This window comes from Gallinula chloropus (genome assembly GCF_964237585.1).
Source record: "Gallinula chloropus genome assembly, chromosome: 3".
Taxonomy (NCBI): Eukaryota; Metazoa; Chordata; class Aves; order Gruiformes; family Rallidae; genus Gallinula; species Gallinula chloropus.
Window position 1 is genome coordinate 32888332 of NC_140087.1, and position 22385 is coordinate 32910716.

Consider the following 22385-nt stretch of genomic DNA (forward strand, 5'->3'; position numbering starts at 1 on the left):
TTTTCAAATAGTAAAGTTTAACACAATTTTAACATCTCTTAGAAACTGGAAAAAACAGAAAATACTAGGTATCTATTAATGTAGCAGGTAGTAACAGGTACAGGCAAGTGTGTTGGATTCTAAGAGTCAATCCATGGTTTTAGCTTTTTGCTGCTTAGTGAAAGGCCAGCTGTGTGAACTTAATTGATACAGTAAGACAAATTCTTCATAGGTCACTTTCTATAGTGACCTATGGCTCATTAATAGGACAAGAGGATACATGAATTGTTAAAAAAGTAGAAATTGTGGATTAATGTGTATGCAAAAAGCACATTTTTAAAACATATATTGAGTCAAACATCGATATTTCAAATGTAAATAGTAAACAAGATCCTATTTAAGTTGCAGTAGTGCCATCTTGTGTTTACAGAAAAAAGTGCCCAAAGATGAAATAAGAAAATAGGAATATTTCACCAGCTAAACTGGCTTAATTATGAACTACTACTTGGCATTTAAAAAAAGTGTGTTTGTACTTCTCCAGCCTATGTTTTACAATATTTCTAGAAAGTTCAGATAAAACCAGCAACATGCTAGAAAAATTCTGTAACACAAGAGATGTGTATCAGGGAGATGGAAAAGATGGAATGGATGTCTACAGAGGGAGTGCTCAGTGTCAGACTTTTTATTCCAGTGGTAAAAAGGGCAAAGGTGACAGTCACTGCTCCTGCTGGGTGTGACAGACTTCAAGTAGTAGCTGTCATATCAGAGTTTAATACCTTTCTTGGTGGTGGGGGTGATTGCTGCAGAGTTTACAGCTAAGACCACCCTTCTACAGCTGGCACGAGGCAAGGAGACAGACCAGGGAGCTGTTTTGCCCCTTCTGGCACACTGATGCTCAAGGCAGCAATGACTATTTGGCCTGTGTTTAGAAAATGCTCCTTTAATACTACTCTACATTAGAGGGCCTAGAGTCAGACACAAGCACGTTCTGTAATTAATATAAATAGTTAAACACCTATGATGAAAACATGATATTGGAGACCTGTCCAAAAGCTTCATTCAGGATTCTGGATTTCCCCTAGGTCAGGCCTGAGGGGCAGGTGTTAAAATATGAATGGTTACCTTGGGATAGGGCGTTATATTCCAGTATCACAGCCTCAACCAATTCAATAAAGAAAACCTGAAGGCTGAGACATCACTGAGCTATCAATAGAAGGCTGTGGCATTTTATTTTTGAGCTAATACTTTATGATGTATAGCATATCAGCATGAAAGCTATAGAGTGATTTCTCATCCATTTCCTACTGAAGGAAACAGGCTAAATGCTTTAAAAAAATTCTAAAGATTATAAAGGAGACAAGCATCTTGGTGTTTTGACAGACAAGAAAAGTTTACATAAAACCTATTTAACATTTCATGAGGAACAAATAAGCAGCTTAAAATTTGTTAGACATACCAAAGTTCCCAAATTATTCTGTATTTGACAACTATACAGAGGTGACAGATGTTCATGACCAATTTCAAGATGCTTATAGAATTTAATATTGTACTGGTGACAGTACAATAGAGAAATAGATTATCAATGCTGAAAACTCTGAATTTGATATAAGAATAATAGAGCCAAGATAAAGATGTACTTGATATATAACAAATTAGACCTAAATATTAAAAACACATTGGAAGAAACAGTCTAACTGGTGTTATGACATATGCAAGTATGTTATTAGCATTCATTCAGATTCCATGAAAACAGTACAAACAGTGCTAAAATCATTGACTGTTAAAAAGATTTAGGTGTATACTTGTAATGTAACAAATGTGACACAGATTATGTCAATAGTAACAGCAGGGATTACAGAAGTTTGGAAGTAAAGCTACTGCCTACTAATATTGTTTGCAATTGTTTTTAAATTTATGAACTGAAGAAAATAAAACCAATATTCCTGAAAAGTATTTGACATTACCTACTGGAATAGTTAATGAAGGTCTTAATCTATATTTTGCCTGCACCTTTACTCAAGCTTCTTCTAGTAATGGACATTATAATGCCTCTTAACATGTGACCTGATTCTTAGCTATATTTTAATCACATGTATCTCTTCACGCCAAACAATAAACTCAAAGTACAAATAAAACAGCTTCAGATTTTGCTTCTGCTGAGGTTGGATGGCAAAGCCTTTTTAGAGAAATGACATGACCTGCTCTGTAACAGCTCACAACTCATTATTTATTCTTTCAAATACTTCCCAAATGGCACCTTTTAATAACGGTCACAGTATTTTCTGTAATTTCTAGAAATGGTTAAATACAAGTACCTCTGTATATCCAAAGGTATTTGCAACTTTTCTAAAATTCACCTTTGACGGAACTAAAATTGTAAGCTTTCCCAAAAGCAACATATTCACAATAGGTGTTTAACTTTAGCGAATATGCCATTCCTTAGAATGGAACAGTAAGAACTGAGTCTTTAGAAAAAACAAGAAAAGACCAAATGATCTTCACAGTATATATGGCAAAGCTGAAGCCTTTAATTCTTGTTTTATTTATCCTATTGCAGTCTGAGACGCTTTTTGATTCTTTAGAAATGCAAGAATCTTTGTATTATACTGTCACTAATGACAGAGATATATAGAAATAAAGATATCTATGTAAGTTTCAATAAAGTGATTAAACAGCTTCATATTTCAAAATGCATCCGTATTGTTACCACCTTACAGCCCTATCACTGAAAAGAAGTTACTTTGCACTATGCAAACAATTTTTGCCTGTTCACTGTTACCATAGGACAAAACCCACAGGAGAGATTAGCAACAACTGAAATTATCAATGTAAATCGTTCTGTTTTGCAATCCATTTGACAGGTTATATTTCACAGGTTGACAAAGAATGGAGAGAACCTGAACAGATCACACTACACTCCAGTGCAGAGAGCTAAAACCATGCTACAAATTCATTTATGTGAACACAGTTGATGGTAAACATTGTTTCATACAGAATGGTGAAGTTAACGACAGTTAAGTGACACTTATGTTTTATAAAAGTCATTGGCCATTCACATTTATTTGGCAATTCAGGTTAAAACAATGAAGTGCAAAAACATGCAGCTGTTAACACCAAAGAAGAGATGTTTTGCTTACGTGGAAGTTCAGAAAGTGTCATGCAGAGGAAACATGCCAGATAGAGTATAGAAAACATGGCAGTGAAACCCCCCTGTAGACAGCGCACTGCATCCAACCACTCAAAACAGAACTCAGATAACTAAGTTTCTTTAAGTTTCCAATGAACTGTGCAAGTTACACAAATCACAGCATGGGCTGATTGGGAGACTGATGAATTACAACATAACAAATGCATTATTGTCTCCATTAACTGTGCATTTAACTTATACCCTGAAGAATGCATTACTTGTAAAGGTTTTGCTTTTTTAGTTGTGAAAACCATTCAATACTTTCAGTTGAAAGTCTTCAAACTAAAACAATTATCAACAGTTCTACAGAACATTCATTAGTATGCTTTATAAATACTAGAGCCTTACTCTGAAAAAAGAGAAAAAATCACGAAGACACAGTAAAAATACTATGTTTTAAGTACAAGATAGGCTGTCAAGTTCAGAAGAGACTGCTTTGGGACAAAATGGAAACATTATCTCATCAACAAGCACTGATATAATATGCACAAGCATTGTTTTTCCTCATTACAGTTTCTAGTTAGCCTGAATATCCTTTAGGAGAAGATCAATAATCAGTACTCATGTAAAAACCCTAAATTTTTAAAGTGACATATTGACATAATGTATTCTTGACAGCCATTAGTTTTCATGAATTATATTCATGCTTCCATGGCCTCAAAACTCACTTTCCTTACTATTTCTGTTATCACTGCAAGGAGGGAACAACAGAGTACTGAGCAAAGGCTTAGGCTCTGGGAGCCTTACTCTTCCTCATTCTGTACCTCAGATTGCAAAGATTAACTTCACTGCTTTTATTTATGTTATTGAATTTTGAATAATTCTTCTCAATTGCTGAATTGTGATGAAAGGGTTTAATGCTTTAGGATAAAACAGCATGTCAAAGGGAAAAGAAATTTCTTCCCTTGTCTTAACCTTTGTTTCAGCACAACCTATAATATAGTAGTTTGCAAACAGTTTTACTATATAAAGTAGTTTCAACCTTTTGATCTGACTGAAAGGATAAAATGAAATCCTCCTACAGTGATATACTAATGTACTAAATGAAAACAAGATGAGCCATTAACCCAGTGATTTTGAAATGAAAGTAACCATAGCCCAGTTTGGGAAGAAAAGTCCCTTTCCCAAAATTAAATCATACAGCCTCAATCCTTCATTTATTTAGCGATCCAGTTTTCAGAAGCAGAGTTATTTTCCATTCCAATCATAAAAGGGTTCAATCTACCTGCATACAACATATTCCAAGGGAATTTTGTCACTGAATTGTTAAAACACACGTGTGTCTGTAGCTGGTGTTACTGTTGGATGCAGTAACTGTTGGATCACCAAGTCCTCTTCCAGGTGATTAAGCAAAAACATACTACCTCTGTCTTGATCATAGCCACATGGTAATCTGACCACATGGCTATGAATGAGAACACGTGGCTGATTTGTGCTGCTATGAGAGCATACCTTCTCCGAAGTAATGGAATAATGTTGTGACTTGCATAGACTGAACTCTTAGTATGGATCAGAGTTTCACCCACTCAGAAAAGAGAAGTGCAATTGTAAAATCACAGCATTTAAACCACCAATATCCTTGATTTTTTCTTTAAAATTGTGCCCAATGTATTTAGTACAGAAGCAGCCCACAGAATTACTAATTAGCATAAAGAATGAAAAATTAATAACTTAATTTGAAATTTGAATTTTATTTTTGGTTTTGCTGCTGGGTTAGTGTTGCATAGAGTAAGGCACTGAATTAGAAATAGAGCAGAATTTTTCTAGTTCCTACCTATGTCATTGGCTACCATCTTGGAAAACTTTCTGCTTTTGCTCTTCACTGTAAATAATATTTTAATAGAAAAGATCAATCTCAGTGTATGAAAGGACGAACTGAGAAAAAAATACTATAGAAAAGAAAAATACTGTACCCTTTTCTATAAAATTATTCATTTTTTGATCATCATCAGAATTGTTTGGTGAACCAGAACCTATGAGTGAAGACAAACATTTTGACACAAAACCAGTGCATTAATACAAGCTTTGAGCTTAAAAAAGATACAAAGATGTATTAAAATATCCAATACTGATACTGATATTCTCTGTACCTGTACTAGATACTATAAATTACAAATTATTTTGGTATGACAAGATTCTGCCAAATTGAGATCAACCACAAAAAGGTGTAATGCAAGTTATAATGTTGCATAGTGCAGCAAGTTTATTGCTAGAAATATTTTCCTATTTAAGTAAAATGTTTACACTGATTAATTATATTGCTGTCCTACTTAGATCCAGACACAAAGATTAAATTAAATTATGATTCACAGAACATGTCCATAATTATAAAATCCTGCTTTGAAAATTGCTTTTTCCAGTGCAGTATGTCACTGTTAGGCCACAGTTTAACTATTCTGTAGGCAACTCAGAACAAGTGTTGTCACCTGTGATTTTTCTAAATTATTAATAGAGGAAAAAAAAAGTGGTAGCTACAGGACACAACTCGAGGTTTTACCACTGTCATGAAATAAGAATAGTTCAACTACAAAAAAAAAAATCAAATGTAGAAGAACAGGATGCAAACATTTTGACACTCATGAACAAAAACATGACAGTTCACAATACAATGTTTTATGGGACTGATAAATACCCCCAGAGCTTATTGCAATTTAACTTCTGTAGAAAAAGCAGGAGATAAAGATTTCTCTTGTGCTTCCACAGTATTTTTGTAGTAAAACCATAGGATACTTTCCTAACTTGCATAAGCAGGCAGTCCCTTTCACAGTCCTCCCAACTGTATAACCCCACTAGAGGAAGTCTAATGGAAGCTAGCTTTCACTTTTCTTTTTTGTTAGAGCATGGAAAGGTGGAATATTTAGATCACCTGTGCAAATGAAGTCTCCAGCCCAAAATAGTGCCTGGTCTCTTTTACAGATTATATTTTAATACCCAAAGCCAATAATGCACTCAATTGCCAATCCCATCCTGCAATCTTAAAGCTAGTAACAAGCAAGTTTTTTGCACTAGGATATTTTCCTCTTAACCAGAGAGCTTCTAGACTGGAAAAGAGTCATTTAAATTTGACCTCTATCCTACATTCTCAGGCTCACCAATACCATGCAGCTGATTTGTCCAAAGCATCTTCTCTCAAAAAAAAAAAAAAAAAAAGAATGCCATTTTAAAGCCTCTTTTCAGTCTTGTGCTCTTGCCCATAAAAGATGTAAAACGTAAACCAATAAACCAAACTTAATATACTGGAGCTCTTCTCTCCTCACAAAGATCAAGTCATGTGAGATGCCTCCCCCCAAGCACCTCTCAAAGGAAAGCCAGAGAAGCCAGCCATGGACCTTATCTGACACAGAACCGGGAGGAACAGGTAGAACCAAGGGAAGCAAGGCAGCATCTCACCATCTCACCTTACTACTTAAGGGTTACTACTCATTAGCTGTTCATTGTACACATTTTAGAGCAGTCTAACCAGAAGTTAGACTTAGCCTGGACTTTAAGTGGGTCAAATTCAAATACCTCAGTGAGAATCATCAGCCTCCTCAATCTTGACAAAGTGATTTACTGCAACTGCAACACTGCCCAGCAAGTTGCTCACAGACATTGGTCTTGATGTTTAAAAATAAGATCAAACTTATTCTAAACACCACAAAAATGCTTGTATTATATGATGAAGTTGACAAATTCAGCATGCCAATATTTATCATTCAATAAGTCTGTCATGAAACCACATTTTCAGTTTAGACTTTAAAGTTTCCAGAAAAATTTTGCTTTAATTACGAATAAATCTAATTTAAGAAAAGGTTAGCAAAAAAGAAAGTTACATTGACTGATCTAGATGAGTTCTGCACAAGTGAAATCAGAAATGGAAGTTTACATTAAAATTTCAACTAGAGCTACAAGATGTTTTGTTATGGTTTCAACTTGGCTTCAAGAGGTACAGGCTACAAAGGACAAGGAACACGCATTTAGATTCCTACAGTGATTACCATTTTGCACTACTTCAGGTACTTAAGGCAGTTCTGTCCTTTACAACTTTCAGTACAGCTTTGAATGAAACATTGTAACATTACTTTCAAAAACTCTCTCAGAGTAATGGTGAGGATAAGCAACTTTTTTTTTAGCGACTACATGAAACAAGCATCTCAAATGCTATATACTGACATGCATTAAGTATTTACATGGCTATAGCCTCAACTAGCCAGTAGTAAGCAAAATACTATTACCATTTATTGCTAAAGCTTTTGTTTAAGTCACAAACAGTAGTGGCAACTAAAAAAAGGAAGGGGAGTGTTACGCAGGGAATTCCAACTTTGTAAGGTGTGAGTTTATGAACATCTCTGACTTGAAAGAAAAATATTTATTTACCACTTATGAGGAAACACAAGTAAACTAGCTCTTATTACAGAAATATCTTCACCACTTTTGAGAACTCTGAAAAAAATCACATCAACTATTACAGGAATTTATGCATCTCATAAAAGTTTCAAAATTCCATTGTGCAGTATGCTCCCTACACCATAAATATTTCAGATTACCTCTCTTCACTCATCTTTATGACACATTCCTATTCCATGTCTTACATCAGCCCTGTTTTAAAAAAAGCAGTTGTGCAACAAATTTATGACAGCTCAAACAATTTGTGAGAAGACAATGGGTTTTATCTAATTACTTAACTAGTAAATGTTGACTTAAAGTATGCCATCTTCTGGGCAAATAAGAAGCTAAAAATCAGAGAAAGTTATGATTACCTGAAGTGGGTGATTTGCAGCGATCTTCTGGCACCATTGTACCTTCATTAATATCACAAAGACCTGCTGGAACACAAAACCAGTGTATAATAAATACAGCTGCTATTTTATCCTTTCTTCCACCATAGTTAGGAGCTTTACTTCGTACTTGCTACAAGCCAGTCAGTTGTGAAAGAATCTGCTACTATTAAATTGTGGGTTTTTTTTTCATTTGGACATTATCCATAGTGATTGTAGAGCCACTTCATGCTACTAAAGTTTTTGTTACAAAATACACCTCATTAAGTTTCAGTGAAAACCACTATGTTTTCAGCAAGACAGACTTACCAGAGCAGTTATTTACTTATTTTAGATACATATTAAATACAAATATAACTTCTGGTTTGGATAAAATCCTAAAATTATGTTAAAAATGTTATCACAAAAAGTCAGATGCAAGAGGATCTTGAAGATTACTATCGTGTACAGTATGGTGTGTGAAACTACACTGTCTTTTTTCAAAGTATTTTCTTACTGTTCCAGTGACATGCTTTGTATTTGCTGCTGTTTTCAGCAAAACTCACTACTGACATGTCCGCTACTGAATTTTGGCTTTAGGGTGCTTAAAGTGTCCTCCACGCAGTGGAGGAATTTCACTAAAAATTCTTACATCAAAACTGATCATTTGAGTAACTCTGATATGTTAATATCTAAAAGCTCATTTGTTCAATTCCAGTGAAGGAAACAAAGCACAGCAGCCCCAATCAGATGCTAAAGATTAAGCCACTTCATAAGGTTCCACAGCATTAGCTAGAAGTATGGAGGACATTTTTCTATATTCCTTTTTGACAAGAAATTGCTGTCAGGACTGCTCATGATTGAGAATTTTATTGTGTTTTAAGGCTAGTAATGCAGCCTTAGGTTTATAAAATAGTTTTCCTGCAGAAATACCATGATGCAATACTAACGCAAACAAGCACACAGTATCTAAGAGTAGTAGTTAAGAGGTATTTGTTAAAATGGAAGATTTTTGCATGCACAAATATTTTAGTCAAAAACCCTGAGAGGTATAATGGTAATGGCTAAGGCAACAACGGCTTGCACATGCAAAGCCTGTCTATACAACTGTGTTCTACACATTCAGTAGCACATCCATACATATCTGTTAACAGACAACAAAAAAATATGGATTCAGTGCTACTCTATCAAAGCTTTAGAATTTCCAAATACTAAACCAGAAGTTAATCACTTGATGGAAAAAACCTCTCCTGAAATGTCATATCGATGTGGAGCTCATCAAAATTACATTGCATTCACACACAGTTCCACTTATGCAAAAAAAATCTTAAGGACTAATAAGAACATGTACAGCTTCAACCTCAAAACTCCTTGACTAGCACTGATGTGAAACTGCCAAATTTGACAACAGTCCTGGAATTGATTTAAATTGTAAAATCAAGGGTGAACTCTCAAGTGGAAGCTATACCTTTCCACTACACATGAGAAAGAAAAAAGCAACGTATTCCTCAGTACATCAATAAGCACTATGGGACAATCATGGGAAATATTCACTAATGAAGTATGATTGGAAGTCTGAAAGTATCAGAGTTTTAAACATGCTTTGTACTAGACAGGGTTGTACAAAAAAGGCTTTTCAAAAATCCAGGTGCTGCTATCCCAACAAGAAGTACAAGTTTTAGATAGCAGCAGTTCTGGGAAGACAAATCTTTACTGTGCTTTTAGAAATAGTTGTGTTTCTAGATCATGTTCTTTTGGGAGCCAAACTGCACAAATCCAAACATGCAGTTCATGAACTTAATTCCATCTTACCCGTAAATATTTTAGTTCTTTGTCTTCATAGGAAGACATGAACTTCTCACACTAGCTTTCCTATGAAGTCAAATCCTGCATTGACAGGAATACTTTTTAGCCAAGAATGAAGTCACACACCTGCATGCTTGATCTCTTTGTAAAAAGTCTTGAGGTTATGATTCGACTAACATCCATCTTAATAACTCGTATCAGCTGATCCAACAGAAAAACACAAAAATATTTTACCAAAAATCTATACATTATTTTTATGGATTAGGTAAGATTTATCCCACTAAAGAGTAAGTTGGCACTATGACAATAATTAGATCACATAGACCTTAGAAATCTAAGCCCTTGCTACTGCGACTTAAGATAGAAAAGGGACAGGAATGGATAACAAGTAATTTTATCCTTGAATGTGTTAGTAAATAAACTAAGCAGAGAGTAACAATTATCTCACTTAAGTTTGTGTACTATGAAGGTCTGCACGTGATACATGAGAAGAAACAACTGGTATGACAACTGTTTTTGCCCTTCATCTTAAGACTCCAGATATCCTGATAGAAGCAGTATACACACTGGCAGCAAGAAGCTCTTCTGGAAGAGTTCTCTGGTTTCAGACTTACTGCATGTGTGCAAATTGCTATGGATTACAAAAGTAAATTGACCCAAGATTTTCTGTTTCAGAATTGCAAAGTTTACAAACTGACTAAAACCCAAAAGATACTGAAGAGCAACCTTCCAATAAGCTTGTCTCTCTGAACTCTAGTAGCAAAATATTTGAAAACTCAAAACACATCACTAAAGAGAACTAATAATAATTCCCATGTTGCATTAAAGAGTCCCTAGAATTACTGCTGAAATTAATTCATGTATAAAGTAAGCTTCAAGAGACATTTGTTAGGTTTTCACCTAAGCTTTAGGCAGATATATCTCCAAAGACACTACAAGTTGACTGGAAAACAGCCTGATTAAAAATGACAACCAGAACTAGTTTAACAGGAAGATAGAAAAGTTGGAGTTTAAAAAATTAACCTGAAAAATGTACTGAAAACTCACAAAGCCAACAAGCTTTCTGATTCAGTTCTGGACTTGGTTTAGCCACAGCTGATGTTTGTCTGGTTTTGCTGACATTTAAGTTAAAAGTTCAGAGTTCACATCCAGATCCAGTTTAAGGAGAAAGGGGAAATGGAAAACCAGAACAAGCAATCCCAGGAGAGTTCTAGGCATATATTTTCTTCAGATTTGACTCAAACTGAGCTCTGAAACCCTTGTAAGCTTACATTCAAAAAACTGTATAATAAGAATAGATATATAATAAGAATAGATGTCACATGTATGCAAGAACTGCTTCTATACTGTCAGAATCCTGAAGTGCCTCTGAGAGAACTAAGAAACGCTAAGTTATAAAACACTGCATTATATTCTGCTACTTGAGAAGTCATGTAAAACTTAGTAATTCCCACCAATAGTAAGTTGCACAAGAGTTTTGACTGGTGTCCAATGTGAACTTAATTGTATAACTAAGCAACTAACAGCTGCCCATAAGTTTTGGTGCTTGATCATAAAATTACAGTTTTTTTGATAATTTGGTTCGAGTATTGGCAAACTTCATGGCTCCTGTCATACTGAGCAAACACTGTATCAAGCAAACGTCCTTAAACAACATAAGCCTCCCCACTGCATGTAGTATTCTTCACTGTAAAAGCTTTTACTTAGACACCTGTCTTTTGGCACATAGCCAAAGTTGGGTGTTTTGATTTTTTTCCCCCTCTCTACTCTTATGGCCAGAAGGTAAAGGCTGACTTTGTTTTTGGCCTTGACAAGTACCTGATGACACTGTCTACAAGGCCTTAACACATATACTGCATGCTTCATAAACTAGAAATTACTACCCAAAACATGTGAGTAATATACCTGGTATGAATCACTGATAAACTCCAAAACACGATCCCAACTGGGAGCTTGTATCTGTTGAGCTAGCCTGAAATGACAGTTTACAGTCTAGCTAGTGTAGAGAGCATTTTCTCTAAATAGACAGGAATCTGAATTTCTTTTCTGAGTAGAAGAAAAAAAATAAGATGACAGAAACACACATCATATTCTTGCAACACAAGTGAAGGGAAAGATCTCACGTTTAAAAGTCTTTTTGAATTTTCAATCTACTCATGACATGCCATTTACTATATTCTAAATATGTAAACAGATGTTTTATTAGATATTTTATACTGGAACATACAGAATAGGATCAATTCTTGCTGTGCCTTTATGGCAAAAACCTATGGAAGTGGTAGAATAAAAGTGAATATTTTCCCTCCAAAGTGATTTGCTCTCTATATTAAAATAATTTAACTGGTTCTGACAAACTTGGGATTCAATGTACAATAACAATATGCTGCCCTGTTGCATGCTGTCTGAACTTGAACTCGGTGTAAATAACTAGGAACTTGCCTGAACATATGTATAAATGCATGCATAGGCTAGTATGATTTTTTAAATACTTTGTGGTTGTGTCAAAGGGATATATTCAGTTTCTCTATAAACAACCAAATGAATTTGATACGCACTTTTTCTAAGGAGATTTAGATGTTATGTATATTCCTTGAAGGTTATTAGAGCTGTAGAATTGTGTAAAGTGCCTTATTTAAAAAATAAATAAAAATAAAACCAATAAAACCAAGGAAGTTACTTGTGTCTCTAAAGACACTAAACACAGCTATTAATGTCCAAGGAAGGAAGAACATAAAATCCATATGTTCTATCCCATATAGTTCCAAGCCTATAAATACATTAAAGAATTATCTCTTGCTTTAATAGACTTATATGGGAAAGTTACACCACAATAATATTTTATTAAGCCATTGACATCTGGGCAACATGTGCCCTGAAAGAGCTACAAGTAATGAGAAATATTAGTGATAACTTCAGAGAAATTATTTTCAGTTCTTAAGTTATCTTTAGCTCCAGCTAATCAATATATTGGGAAGATGATGGAAGGAAAAGGCATTAAATACATGGTTAAGAAATTAACTTCCATACAAAACCTGTTGTAATATATTTCTAAATTAAATAGTAAAGTGAATTTAGCTTCACAACTGCTGGCTTCAGAAACCAGTTTTGGGACTTCTGACCATCTTTTACATTCCTTCACAATAATGAATTAAGTGGCAGATCCTGGTTTTTAGTTCTGTATCATCTTCACGTGGAGGCATTTGTTTTATGCCCAGGTCCCTTTCTCCCTTGGCATCAGATGGAAGACTATACAGAAAGCAGTATTTGGCTATTAAGCCTACCCACTCTGAAATATACTATTTTTATCTTGTTGGGGAAAAACATAGGAGAACTAACAGAACTGGAACACAGGCTTTTTTTTTTTTTAATACTTTAGGTCATTTTTCCCTCAGTTTTATTCTAGTCTCCTTCATTAAAAAAGGGCGTGAGATTACCTACCTCTGCCCAACAGCTGGAGAAAACTGGCATCCTAGGGAAAGGAACAATGTTATGCTTTTAAAATTCAGCTTTTCATTCTCCAAATTCTTGGATGTTGTGAATGATGGAATAAGTCAGAGAAGCCCTCAGGTAAATTATGATTCTGATGGGCCACCTCCCTCACACAGGTACCCTAACTTAAGCTGCATGGAAACCTCACAGGGCTGTGCATTAAATAAGACACCACCACTTTTAATACCTACGAACAACATTTTTCTACAAGTATTTTCATTTTTAACAGACAAATCACCATCTTTCAGTGTTAAATGTTGATATTAATAATATTCTAATACTAGAGTTCTGATGAGTTTTTCCTTCAGAAAGAGGATCAAGCAAAGGAAGCTTCTAACCTCAGATCTCAAACACACTAAGTCTGGTGTGTAAGATCTTTGGTGTGTAGACAACAGTAGCTTCGGAAACAGGATCTCCTTTTGATTTTGATATTAATTTGAAAACACAAAATGAACACTTAATATTTTTTCCTTCAAGTTTCTTTTAAAGATGCCATGAAAAAGAAACACAACACATGCATGATGGATTAAATATCAGTTTCTAAAGAGTAAAGTAATAAGTGGTCTAAATATTTATGGGAGTGACCAAGTTAAAAAAAAATCAAATTCAGATGTTCAAAAGTATTTCATTGCCATGAGATGACTTACTTATATAAGAGGTGCGAAGCTTTTTCACAGACTCTGAATATAAGTTAGAAAGGCCGCACATGCAAGAAGCCACAGTCAGCATACCTTCGTGAAGCAATGAGAAAAGGAAAGACGGAGACACTAACAGTACATTTGAGACAGAAAAGCCAGCAGAATTAACTTGTATAACCAGGTTTATAGAATGCTTTTGCCATGCAGATCATTAGTATTAAAGTGCAAGATGACAAAACGTGATTTCATGTAAGTTAAAATCATGAGTAAAATGGACTTCATTCATGAACATCTTGGAGACGCAGCTGAAGCTCAGTTATGGGGATCCAATACATTAAATCAACAAAAGCCACAAAAAGAAAGGAAAGTTAACACTCCAAAAGGCAGTTTATAATCTAAATGCATGAAGCATAAGTTAAAATCCTTTGTTCCCAAGAGGAATTATCAGTCAACAAGTAAATTATTTCTTCTCTCAAAAAATATTTTTTTTTAAATAAAGCTTTTTTAGAAGAAAATAGTTTATCTGACAGGATAACAACCGTGTTCTCCTCTACATTAGTGAATTTTAGAAAAGCTTCCTCAGTTTAAATAAGGTGAATGATGCTAACTGGATCTTTCTCAAACCAACAATTTACTAAAATATATCTTGGAGCATCCATTTAGATTAGAATAAAATATTACCTAAAGAACTTACCTGGACTTTATTCTGGATCTCAAAATAAAGCAACCAATGCTAGAGCATGAAGAATTTTTTAAACAGTTCATTTCCTATCAAAAAATAATAATTTTGGGGCAGCAGCAATACTGTTTATCCTTGCCATTAGCCGTTTGCCAAATTAAAAGTATCTACTAAATAACAAGGAGGAGAAAACGTTTTTCTTTTGGCAATAAAAAGCCTGGATTTTTGAATGAAATGTCACTTTCCTTCTCTGCAAAGCTGCAAAGGAACACTTTTCTTCACTATGTTTTTAAATCAAAGTCCTTTTTCAAAAAAGATTTTACCAGTTTCTATTTGAAAGCTTATTTGATTCACTTAAAGTCTTCTTCTCAAAAATAACATAATGGCATACACAAGATAACGTGCTTTAGGTTATCAGGGACATTTGCAGCTAAAGTTTAAAATAGGAAGCCTAAACATCACAATAGATATACGGGGTATCTGCAAGCACTAATGGGCTTATCCAAGCACGTGATACAGGTACTAGGCTTATCAGAAATACCAGGATACTCCTACTGCTTCACCCAGTGTTATTGTTACAGTCTTGTAAACTACATAAATCCATTTTGCATTTATTCTTATTCTATTTTGACAGATAATGTTTTCCCATCTTCTTTAAAACACACACTGCACTGAAAAATAAAGTAATGATATCAAGCATTAGTAGATTCCAAAAAGCAACAGTTTTGAAAGAGATGCATCAAAAAGAAAGGATGAGACCACAAAGGAGAAAAGTATGATTGTATTCAAAGAATATGTACTAGTAGCCCAGATAAGCTCAGAAAAAAAGGTAGAGTTGGTTAAAACAAATTACTCACCTCCAGATGGTTGCCGAGTTTTTCGGGGAGACCGTGGCTCCCTGCGATAAGGATCATTGGAGCCATACAGTTCGATAGTGCCTAGATTCAAGAGCACTGTCTTCTGGAGGTAATCAACCATGGCAATACCATTGCAGTTTCCAAAAACTACTCTGGAAATAAAGAAGTGGAAGGAAAGATAGTGCTAATCAAATGTTGGTAGTTAGCATTTGTTACTGTTCAGAATTTTAAGACTACTTAATTTTTATGAGTTACCCTAAATTATGCATATTTATAAAGTACTATTTGAGAGCACAGTATTTAATTGTTCTCTTGTAACAACTGTGACACTGAGTCGAACAGATCACTATCATTGTACTTGTCAACCCCTTTCTGAGAGTCGTATATGAAATTTACTCTTGGCTGTACAATGCCAGCTGAGGAAGTGTGATGCTGATTTGTTTCTGATGTTAGCTTCATCACGATCTGCCAAAAGGCATTATCTTTTAAGTACGGAAGGGTGATTGCCTCTCTTGTGTTGCTCGCAGCTCATATGAACACACATAGAAGCTTAATTTTTAATAGCTAACTTTAAACTGCTTTGCTGGAATAATGAAAAAACCTGAGTACAATATACTTACAGGCCATACGCTGAGTTGACTGCTAAGCTGGTTATCTGTTGAGGAGGTTCTCCACTCACCCACACTAGCTGGATAACTAGCTCGGTTTGGTAGCCTGGAGACTGCTTGAGAGGAGAATTTTTAACTCTGCAAAGTAAACAAAACATGGGGTTTTTTTTATGACTCTCCACAGTCTTTGTTTCTTCCTTATGGGCTCCTACAGCAGGCAGAGGGTAGGAATTTTCAGATTTTTTGTAAATCACCTTATGAAGTTTAAAGAAAATATGTACTTCTTAAAGCGGAACTCAACCTCTCAACCTTCAGGTATTTAGAAAATGTTGCTTTAAGAAATAAAACATTTTTACCAAAGACATTTAAGTAGTATATGTTTTCTCATCACATACTCTCGTAATGTTTCATACTCAAAGTTGTAACAGAATATACTTACTTTAAACATGGGACATTATCACGAAGTCCATCAGATGAACTGCTACTAGTAGATGGATGAGACTGGGGAACTATGGATTGAGGGTTGGAACCTGTGCCTGGAGTTGGTAATGGTGGCACTTGCTCACCATCTGGAGATTCAATATCATTTATTTCATATAACAGACGTACTTCCAGCATCTGTAAATCCAAGTAAGGTTGTCAGTAAAAGTGCAACTGAAGATACCAGTGATTAGAGCAACACCCAGAAGCTTTCCAAATTTACAAGACAATAGTAGTTTAACACACAGTGCAATCTAAACACACACGTGGTCTTTAGAAATACTACAGACTGAGTATCTGAAGATATCTAAAGCTTGAAAATCTAACCTATTTCCCAATACTTAAAAGTTTGTTGCTTAATATTGGAAATAAATAGTAGATACAAGACTCGATGATCTGTGCACGTAAGTTAAAGATAACTCATTCCACATAGTTCAGGAGTGCTATATAAAGGCATGTAGAAAGGTACATTTCATATTGAACCAAGTTCCATGTGCTACAATAATATTTGATGTTGCACTGAACTAGATCACACGTTTTAAAGATCTGTTGTACTGAAGAATAGTTTGCTAGGGGATGATTTGTAAAAGTTATTTAGAAAAACAATTCCCCCAAAAGGGAACGTAGTCATACATAAGTAAACAGAAGGAAAAAACCCACACCTCGTATACTTAAACTGAGACTACACTGGGAGTAGAATGGGGTAAGGGGGTGGAGAAAAATAGCCTCCATTACAACTAATCCTTTACTCAGAACATACACTATTTTATGAATTAAATGGCTTCAAGTTAACTGACAGTTTATACATTCAGGTAAGTTGTGTGTGTTGTGCCTGATTTAACAAAGACTTCTCAAAAACTCATCAATGTACCTTGGAATAAAACCGTGACACACGCACCATAATCCTCAACAGACTTTAGGGTAAGTCTGGCACACTTCTACTCTTCTAGTTCTGCATACTGCAGAAGTCTTTCCAAGACAGATGACAGTTATTAAGAATGAAGACAAAAAGTGGCATCAGCTCCCTAAAAGCTTTGAAAATTCTTCAACCCCACATCTCATTCACTTTTGCTTTAATTTTACCTGTGATACAGCTAAGTTTTAAGCCACTATTTACTTTGATAGATAAAAGGACTATTTTTTTTCTCAATTTTTGCAGCCAATGAAATCCAAAATCTTAGTGTGCAATTTTCACTTTTGCTGAACTTCATAATTTCTTATTCTCCCTCCACAAAAATACAGCTGAGGCAATTGGTTTTTGTCTGTTTCACTAATGAAATGAAAGAATGAAAAACAACATTCCCACAACAGTCTGATTGTGGCTAAAAATTACAAAGGTAAAAAATGGTTATAGTGATTACCGGAATGACTTCTGTCATGACTTCCTGCTTGCTGAACCTGTAAATAATGACATGTGCAGAAACTCCAGCTATGCAGAGCATTCTACTTTCTGGACACCACGAGATGATCTGAATAGCATACGGATCTTCATCTACTATATCTGTATTTGGTCTGTCATCCTTATTCCGTGATTTTTCAAATACTTTGGCTGTTTTTAGCTTGTAGAGTACTTGCAGCGTTACTAGGAACAAATAAAAAAAAGATAAAAATTAGTTTCAATCAAAAGAAATACTTTTGTTACTTTTTCTATTTTAGAAACTTATTTTCATGAAGCCACTATGTTTGACAAGAAGGCAGAATAGAAGCACTAAATATCTACTCTGAGACTGCCTGTGCAGTACACCACTTCCCCAATGCAGGCTTAGCTAGTATTAAAACAACCCAAACCTAGCATTTTTTTTCTGATATACACACACATGCTAAATTTGACCCCTCACAGCTTCTCAAATCTTAACTATACTTAGGGATCTCTTTATAACAGTAAGATCTAGTTAGATACGCCATACCCAAAATTTAAGCCTACTGATCGCCTAGTAAGTGAAGCTCTTTTCCTTTTTCCTTACAGTATTTCAAATTCATGGCCTCTCACCTGAGTTCTTAGAGTTGACAGCCCCCAGTCCTCCAATTTTTTTTTTCTTCTGTCTGCTCATTCAATAGTGCTGCCCTCTGATCAGTCCACTTCCTTGATAACGTGTTTCCTAAAACTGTTCTAGTGAGGCCTTGCTACAGTTTAAAGTTATAAAAGAATTACTCCATATTGGTTTTACAGAGACTCACACTTCTTTATCCCAATGATTTTGTGTGCAACATCAGCTGCAATCCATTACATCTCAAATTATTATTTTTTCCAGAACATAAGTTTTGAGTGTAAATCATTGAATTTATATTCAAATAAATGGTCATGGATGCTGTTCAAGAATTGGTAATATCATTCTCAATTGTAATTCTAATTCTTTCTTACATTTTCAACTGTCTTCATGTTGCTTTAATACTTCACAGGCATATTCTTTCATCAATGGTCCAAATCACTACTACAAATATTAATCATTAGTATTTGTAGCATTAGGAAAACCTAATTTATATTATCCTTTGTCTTCCATATTTCAGTAGTTTTACCTGATTCACACTTCCCTAGTTCATCTGTAAAACTGGGTTATGAGATTTAAAAAATTAAGATACAGGATAGATCCGTTTTCTGTCTTAACTGGTTCATTTATCTGTTTTAGAAAAAAAACCCCAAAACTCTGAATATCTTGGACAGGACCTCCTTTTGACAGATCTATGCTGAACAGGCACAAAGAATTAATCAGGTCTGGTGTTACTGTCTGTTCCCAGGCCTCTCTTCCAGGTTCTACCCCCACCCAAAACTGGAATTAAAAGATCTGTAAAAGACTCCAAATACTCCTCCTCCCAGTTTAACTTATACATTGCATCTGTTCTCTCCAACACCCACAATCCCCTTTGCATTTTGGAATCTCACCACTTTCCCACAAATTTTCAAAGATTGAAGTATTGATAATGATTCCAAGATTGCTTCAGACACCTTTTAAGCAGCAAGAGTAAAGTGTAGTCCATTCTAATTTGAATTATTGCATTTCTCACTGTTATTGTTGTAATTGACCCTTTACCTGAAACGTAAAATGGCATTAGACTCTTCAGGAATATTCAGAGCCTTTCTTGGAGAAAGGTCCTTATTTTGCTGTTCCACCTTTCCTCAGAAACGCCTAGATCATTTTATTATAATTACCACTGGTTCAAATGGTTTTTTTTTTTTATTTAGAGACTGTAATTTATGGGGAGCTGATGTCTTAAACACATGCCTCTCTTCTGTCTAAGAGACAAAAATAACTTACTGAAATTCAATTGTACTAAAAAGGAAAGCATTTGCCTGTCATGCATCGCTATGCTCAATAATGTGCTTCTAAAAACATTTTAGAAGTCTTCCATCCTAGCTGGCTCTTAGACTACCAGTGCATTTTCACTAAGGTAGTAAAAACAGTGAAGCAATCAACTAAGAATATTAATTTTATATTACTTAAAATCAAAAAGTTTCCTATGGAGTTAGCGACTCTACATGAGACAAGAAACAAGAATGACTAGTCTTCAATTACATTCCATTAGAGAAATCAGGAAGTTTAGAAAACTACTGCACAGGAAAAAAATGTCTACTGAAAACACTTACTTGCTGAGGCATCCCAAAACTTGATTGACCCATCAGCATGCCTATGAAATATTAAAAGATTAGTAAGATGATGAAATGGTTAGTTGTGAGTGTTAGACCTTTTTGCTACTGATTAGAAATATACAGCTAACATTCTATTTTTATTATATGTAATGACACTGTTTTCAGAATTTATTAGAATCTGGTACTTCAACAACACAATCACTTTAGATGGAAGGGATTAAAACACATTTGGAGGGTAGTTCCCCAAAATTCCACTGTACTAATACTAGTTTACCATTTTAAATATTGATTTCAGTTACCCCTCTGGTACACTTTACCATGTGATGTTTCTTAAAAGATACCCTTTATTTGGAGTGACACTTAACAAAAGATGCCTAAATATATTCCATGTAAATGAGGTACCTAACTTACTTATTTATCTTTGAAATGAATCACATAACTAGATTTTTTTTTCAGGACTGTCTCTCAAGTCTCTGCAATGTCTAGTATAAAGTGCTAGCAAGCCCTAATGTAAACTTTAGCCCTTTCAGTTTATAACTGTGCATTGTATAACTAAGTTTTATTTATGCTCTTTAGAGTAGTATTAGAAGGATCAGTCTCAAAAGAAGATCAAAATGGACATATTTAAGTATTTGGTTGAATTTTGAAATAAGCTTGGCTTCTCTTTGAGAACCAAACTGTATTTAATAGGCTTCCTGTGACTTAGAACACTACATGACTATTTGGCAAGTGTTAAAGAATAAAAGCTAAGTTTCATCCAGGATACACTGGTAGCAAGCAGATATAATCACAATGCCACAGCATAATCATGATCTTTGTGAAACACCTGCTATCATTTTGTCCCTGCCTTCTCTTTCACACTGTTTCACTTTCCTGTTAACAGGAAATGCGAATGACCTGTCTGGTGAGCATAGTTTCTTAAATCAAATCACTCTTTTGAAAACCATTTTCTATAAGAGGAACAAAACATTCTCACTTCTACTTAATCAGCTAAGTTATTACTACTCTATGGTGTTACTTACCCTGTAATAATTATTTCTGGGTAGCTCTGAGTGATCAAACCCCAGTTGCCTCCACTGATAGGCCATTCCTGGAAGATGAACAAATACACTGAGGAAGAAAATATCATACAGCGCAAAGTTAAGCCACTGAAATTACTGCAGATGCTACAGATTCCAGTGTTTCATGTGACTTCAAAAAGTAATTAGACATCAACTGCAGAAAAAAAACCCCAAATCAACCAGTGATAGAAACAACACCCCTGCTCCAGGAAGTCTCTTTGCTTCCAGGAGAGCATGACTATAGGCTTGACACAGCAAATATCTGGAGAGGATATAGTGTTACCCTATCTTTGCCAGTAATTAATACAAGTCAGATGAAACTTTGGTCTTAGTATGGCCGCTCTTATTGTTTAGAGCTGTTGCTTTTCAGTATTTTCAAATACATACATATGTACTAGATACTATACCTTCTTACTGTAACCTTGACGTTTCTGTCGAGCACCAACTGAATAGAGTGCAGGTATGAGGTCCACAGGACAATCAGCAAAGTATTCACAACAGGTAACTGGAGATTCATGTATAGTCAAAGGATAGGGATTCTCAAATATAGGGTACCTTTAGCAGATGAAAGGGGAAAACAGTTAATTTAGGAACAACTTTTTTAAAAATGCAGAATCAAGTAAAACACTGAAGACTAAGTTTGCATTATATAGAGGAAAACAAATGCTTATCAAATGAATTATGAAAAAATAAATTATGCAACTTTAATGTTCATCCAGTACATTATGAAGATGCTGTAGCACTCTACAGAACCTAAAGTTTGTACTGTTTCTAAAATATTTCTGGAACAGTGCTATTCCCCATAATCTTACATTTTTAAAAGCTACGATGTAATGGCCTGTTGAAAAACAGAAGTTACCAGGTCCTAACTGTAGTAATGTGGAGCTGTAAATTTATTTCTAATTCTTCAGTCTGTTCTTCCAGGGAGAAAGACTTGAAGAATCCACATCTCATTTTATGTTACTATACTGGTATTAGAGAGACTGTGGTCCTGAACATTTCATAACCTACTTTCAACACTGGAATCGCTTCCCGAAAGTTAGACACACTCAGTTACCAATTAGAAGCAGACACATACTCCCTATCACCTTCATCAGAAAAGTGAGAGTCTTAATGAGGAAAAGCCAGTAATAAGGCAAAAAAATATATGTGTGCAAAGAAACATTTATCTTCAGATAAGCACATACTATGCATATGCTTTGTTATTTTTGCCTTTGAGTCAAAAAGGATCACAGCTAAAGGAAAATTTAGCAGTAACAGATGAAAACAGCTCTGTGTA

General features: G+C 34.9%; 1 protein-coding gene across 3 annotated transcripts in view; it reads right to left on the bottom strand.

Annotated features, from left to right (window-relative positions):
• Positions 1–22385, bottom strand: part of STXBP5 (syntaxin binding protein 5) — a gene marked incomplete at its 5' end in the record, with an annotated part of 99846 nt that overhangs the window by 14680 nt on the left and 62781 nt on the right. The window contains 10 exons of one of the 3 annotated variants that reach the window (XM_084260969.1): positions 4941–4988; positions 5080–5139; positions 7906–7971; positions 15372–15523; positions 15992–16117; positions 16419–16597; positions 17821–18041; positions 20043–20083; positions 21068–21135; positions 21514–21661. In XM_084260969.1, the coding sequence (XP_084117095.1) occupies positions 4941–4988; positions 5080–5139; positions 7906–7971; positions 15372–15523; positions 15992–16117; positions 16419–16597; positions 17821–18041; positions 20043–20083; positions 21068–21135; positions 21514–21661 (1109 nt within the window). The remainder of the gene's footprint in view (positions 1–4940; positions 4989–5079; positions 5140–7905; positions 7972–15371; positions 15524–15991; positions 16118–16418; positions 16598–17820; positions 18042–20042; positions 20084–21067; positions 21136–21513; positions 21662–22385) is intronic. The other 2 variants (XM_084260970.1, XM_084260971.1) reach the window with 2 other exon arrangements.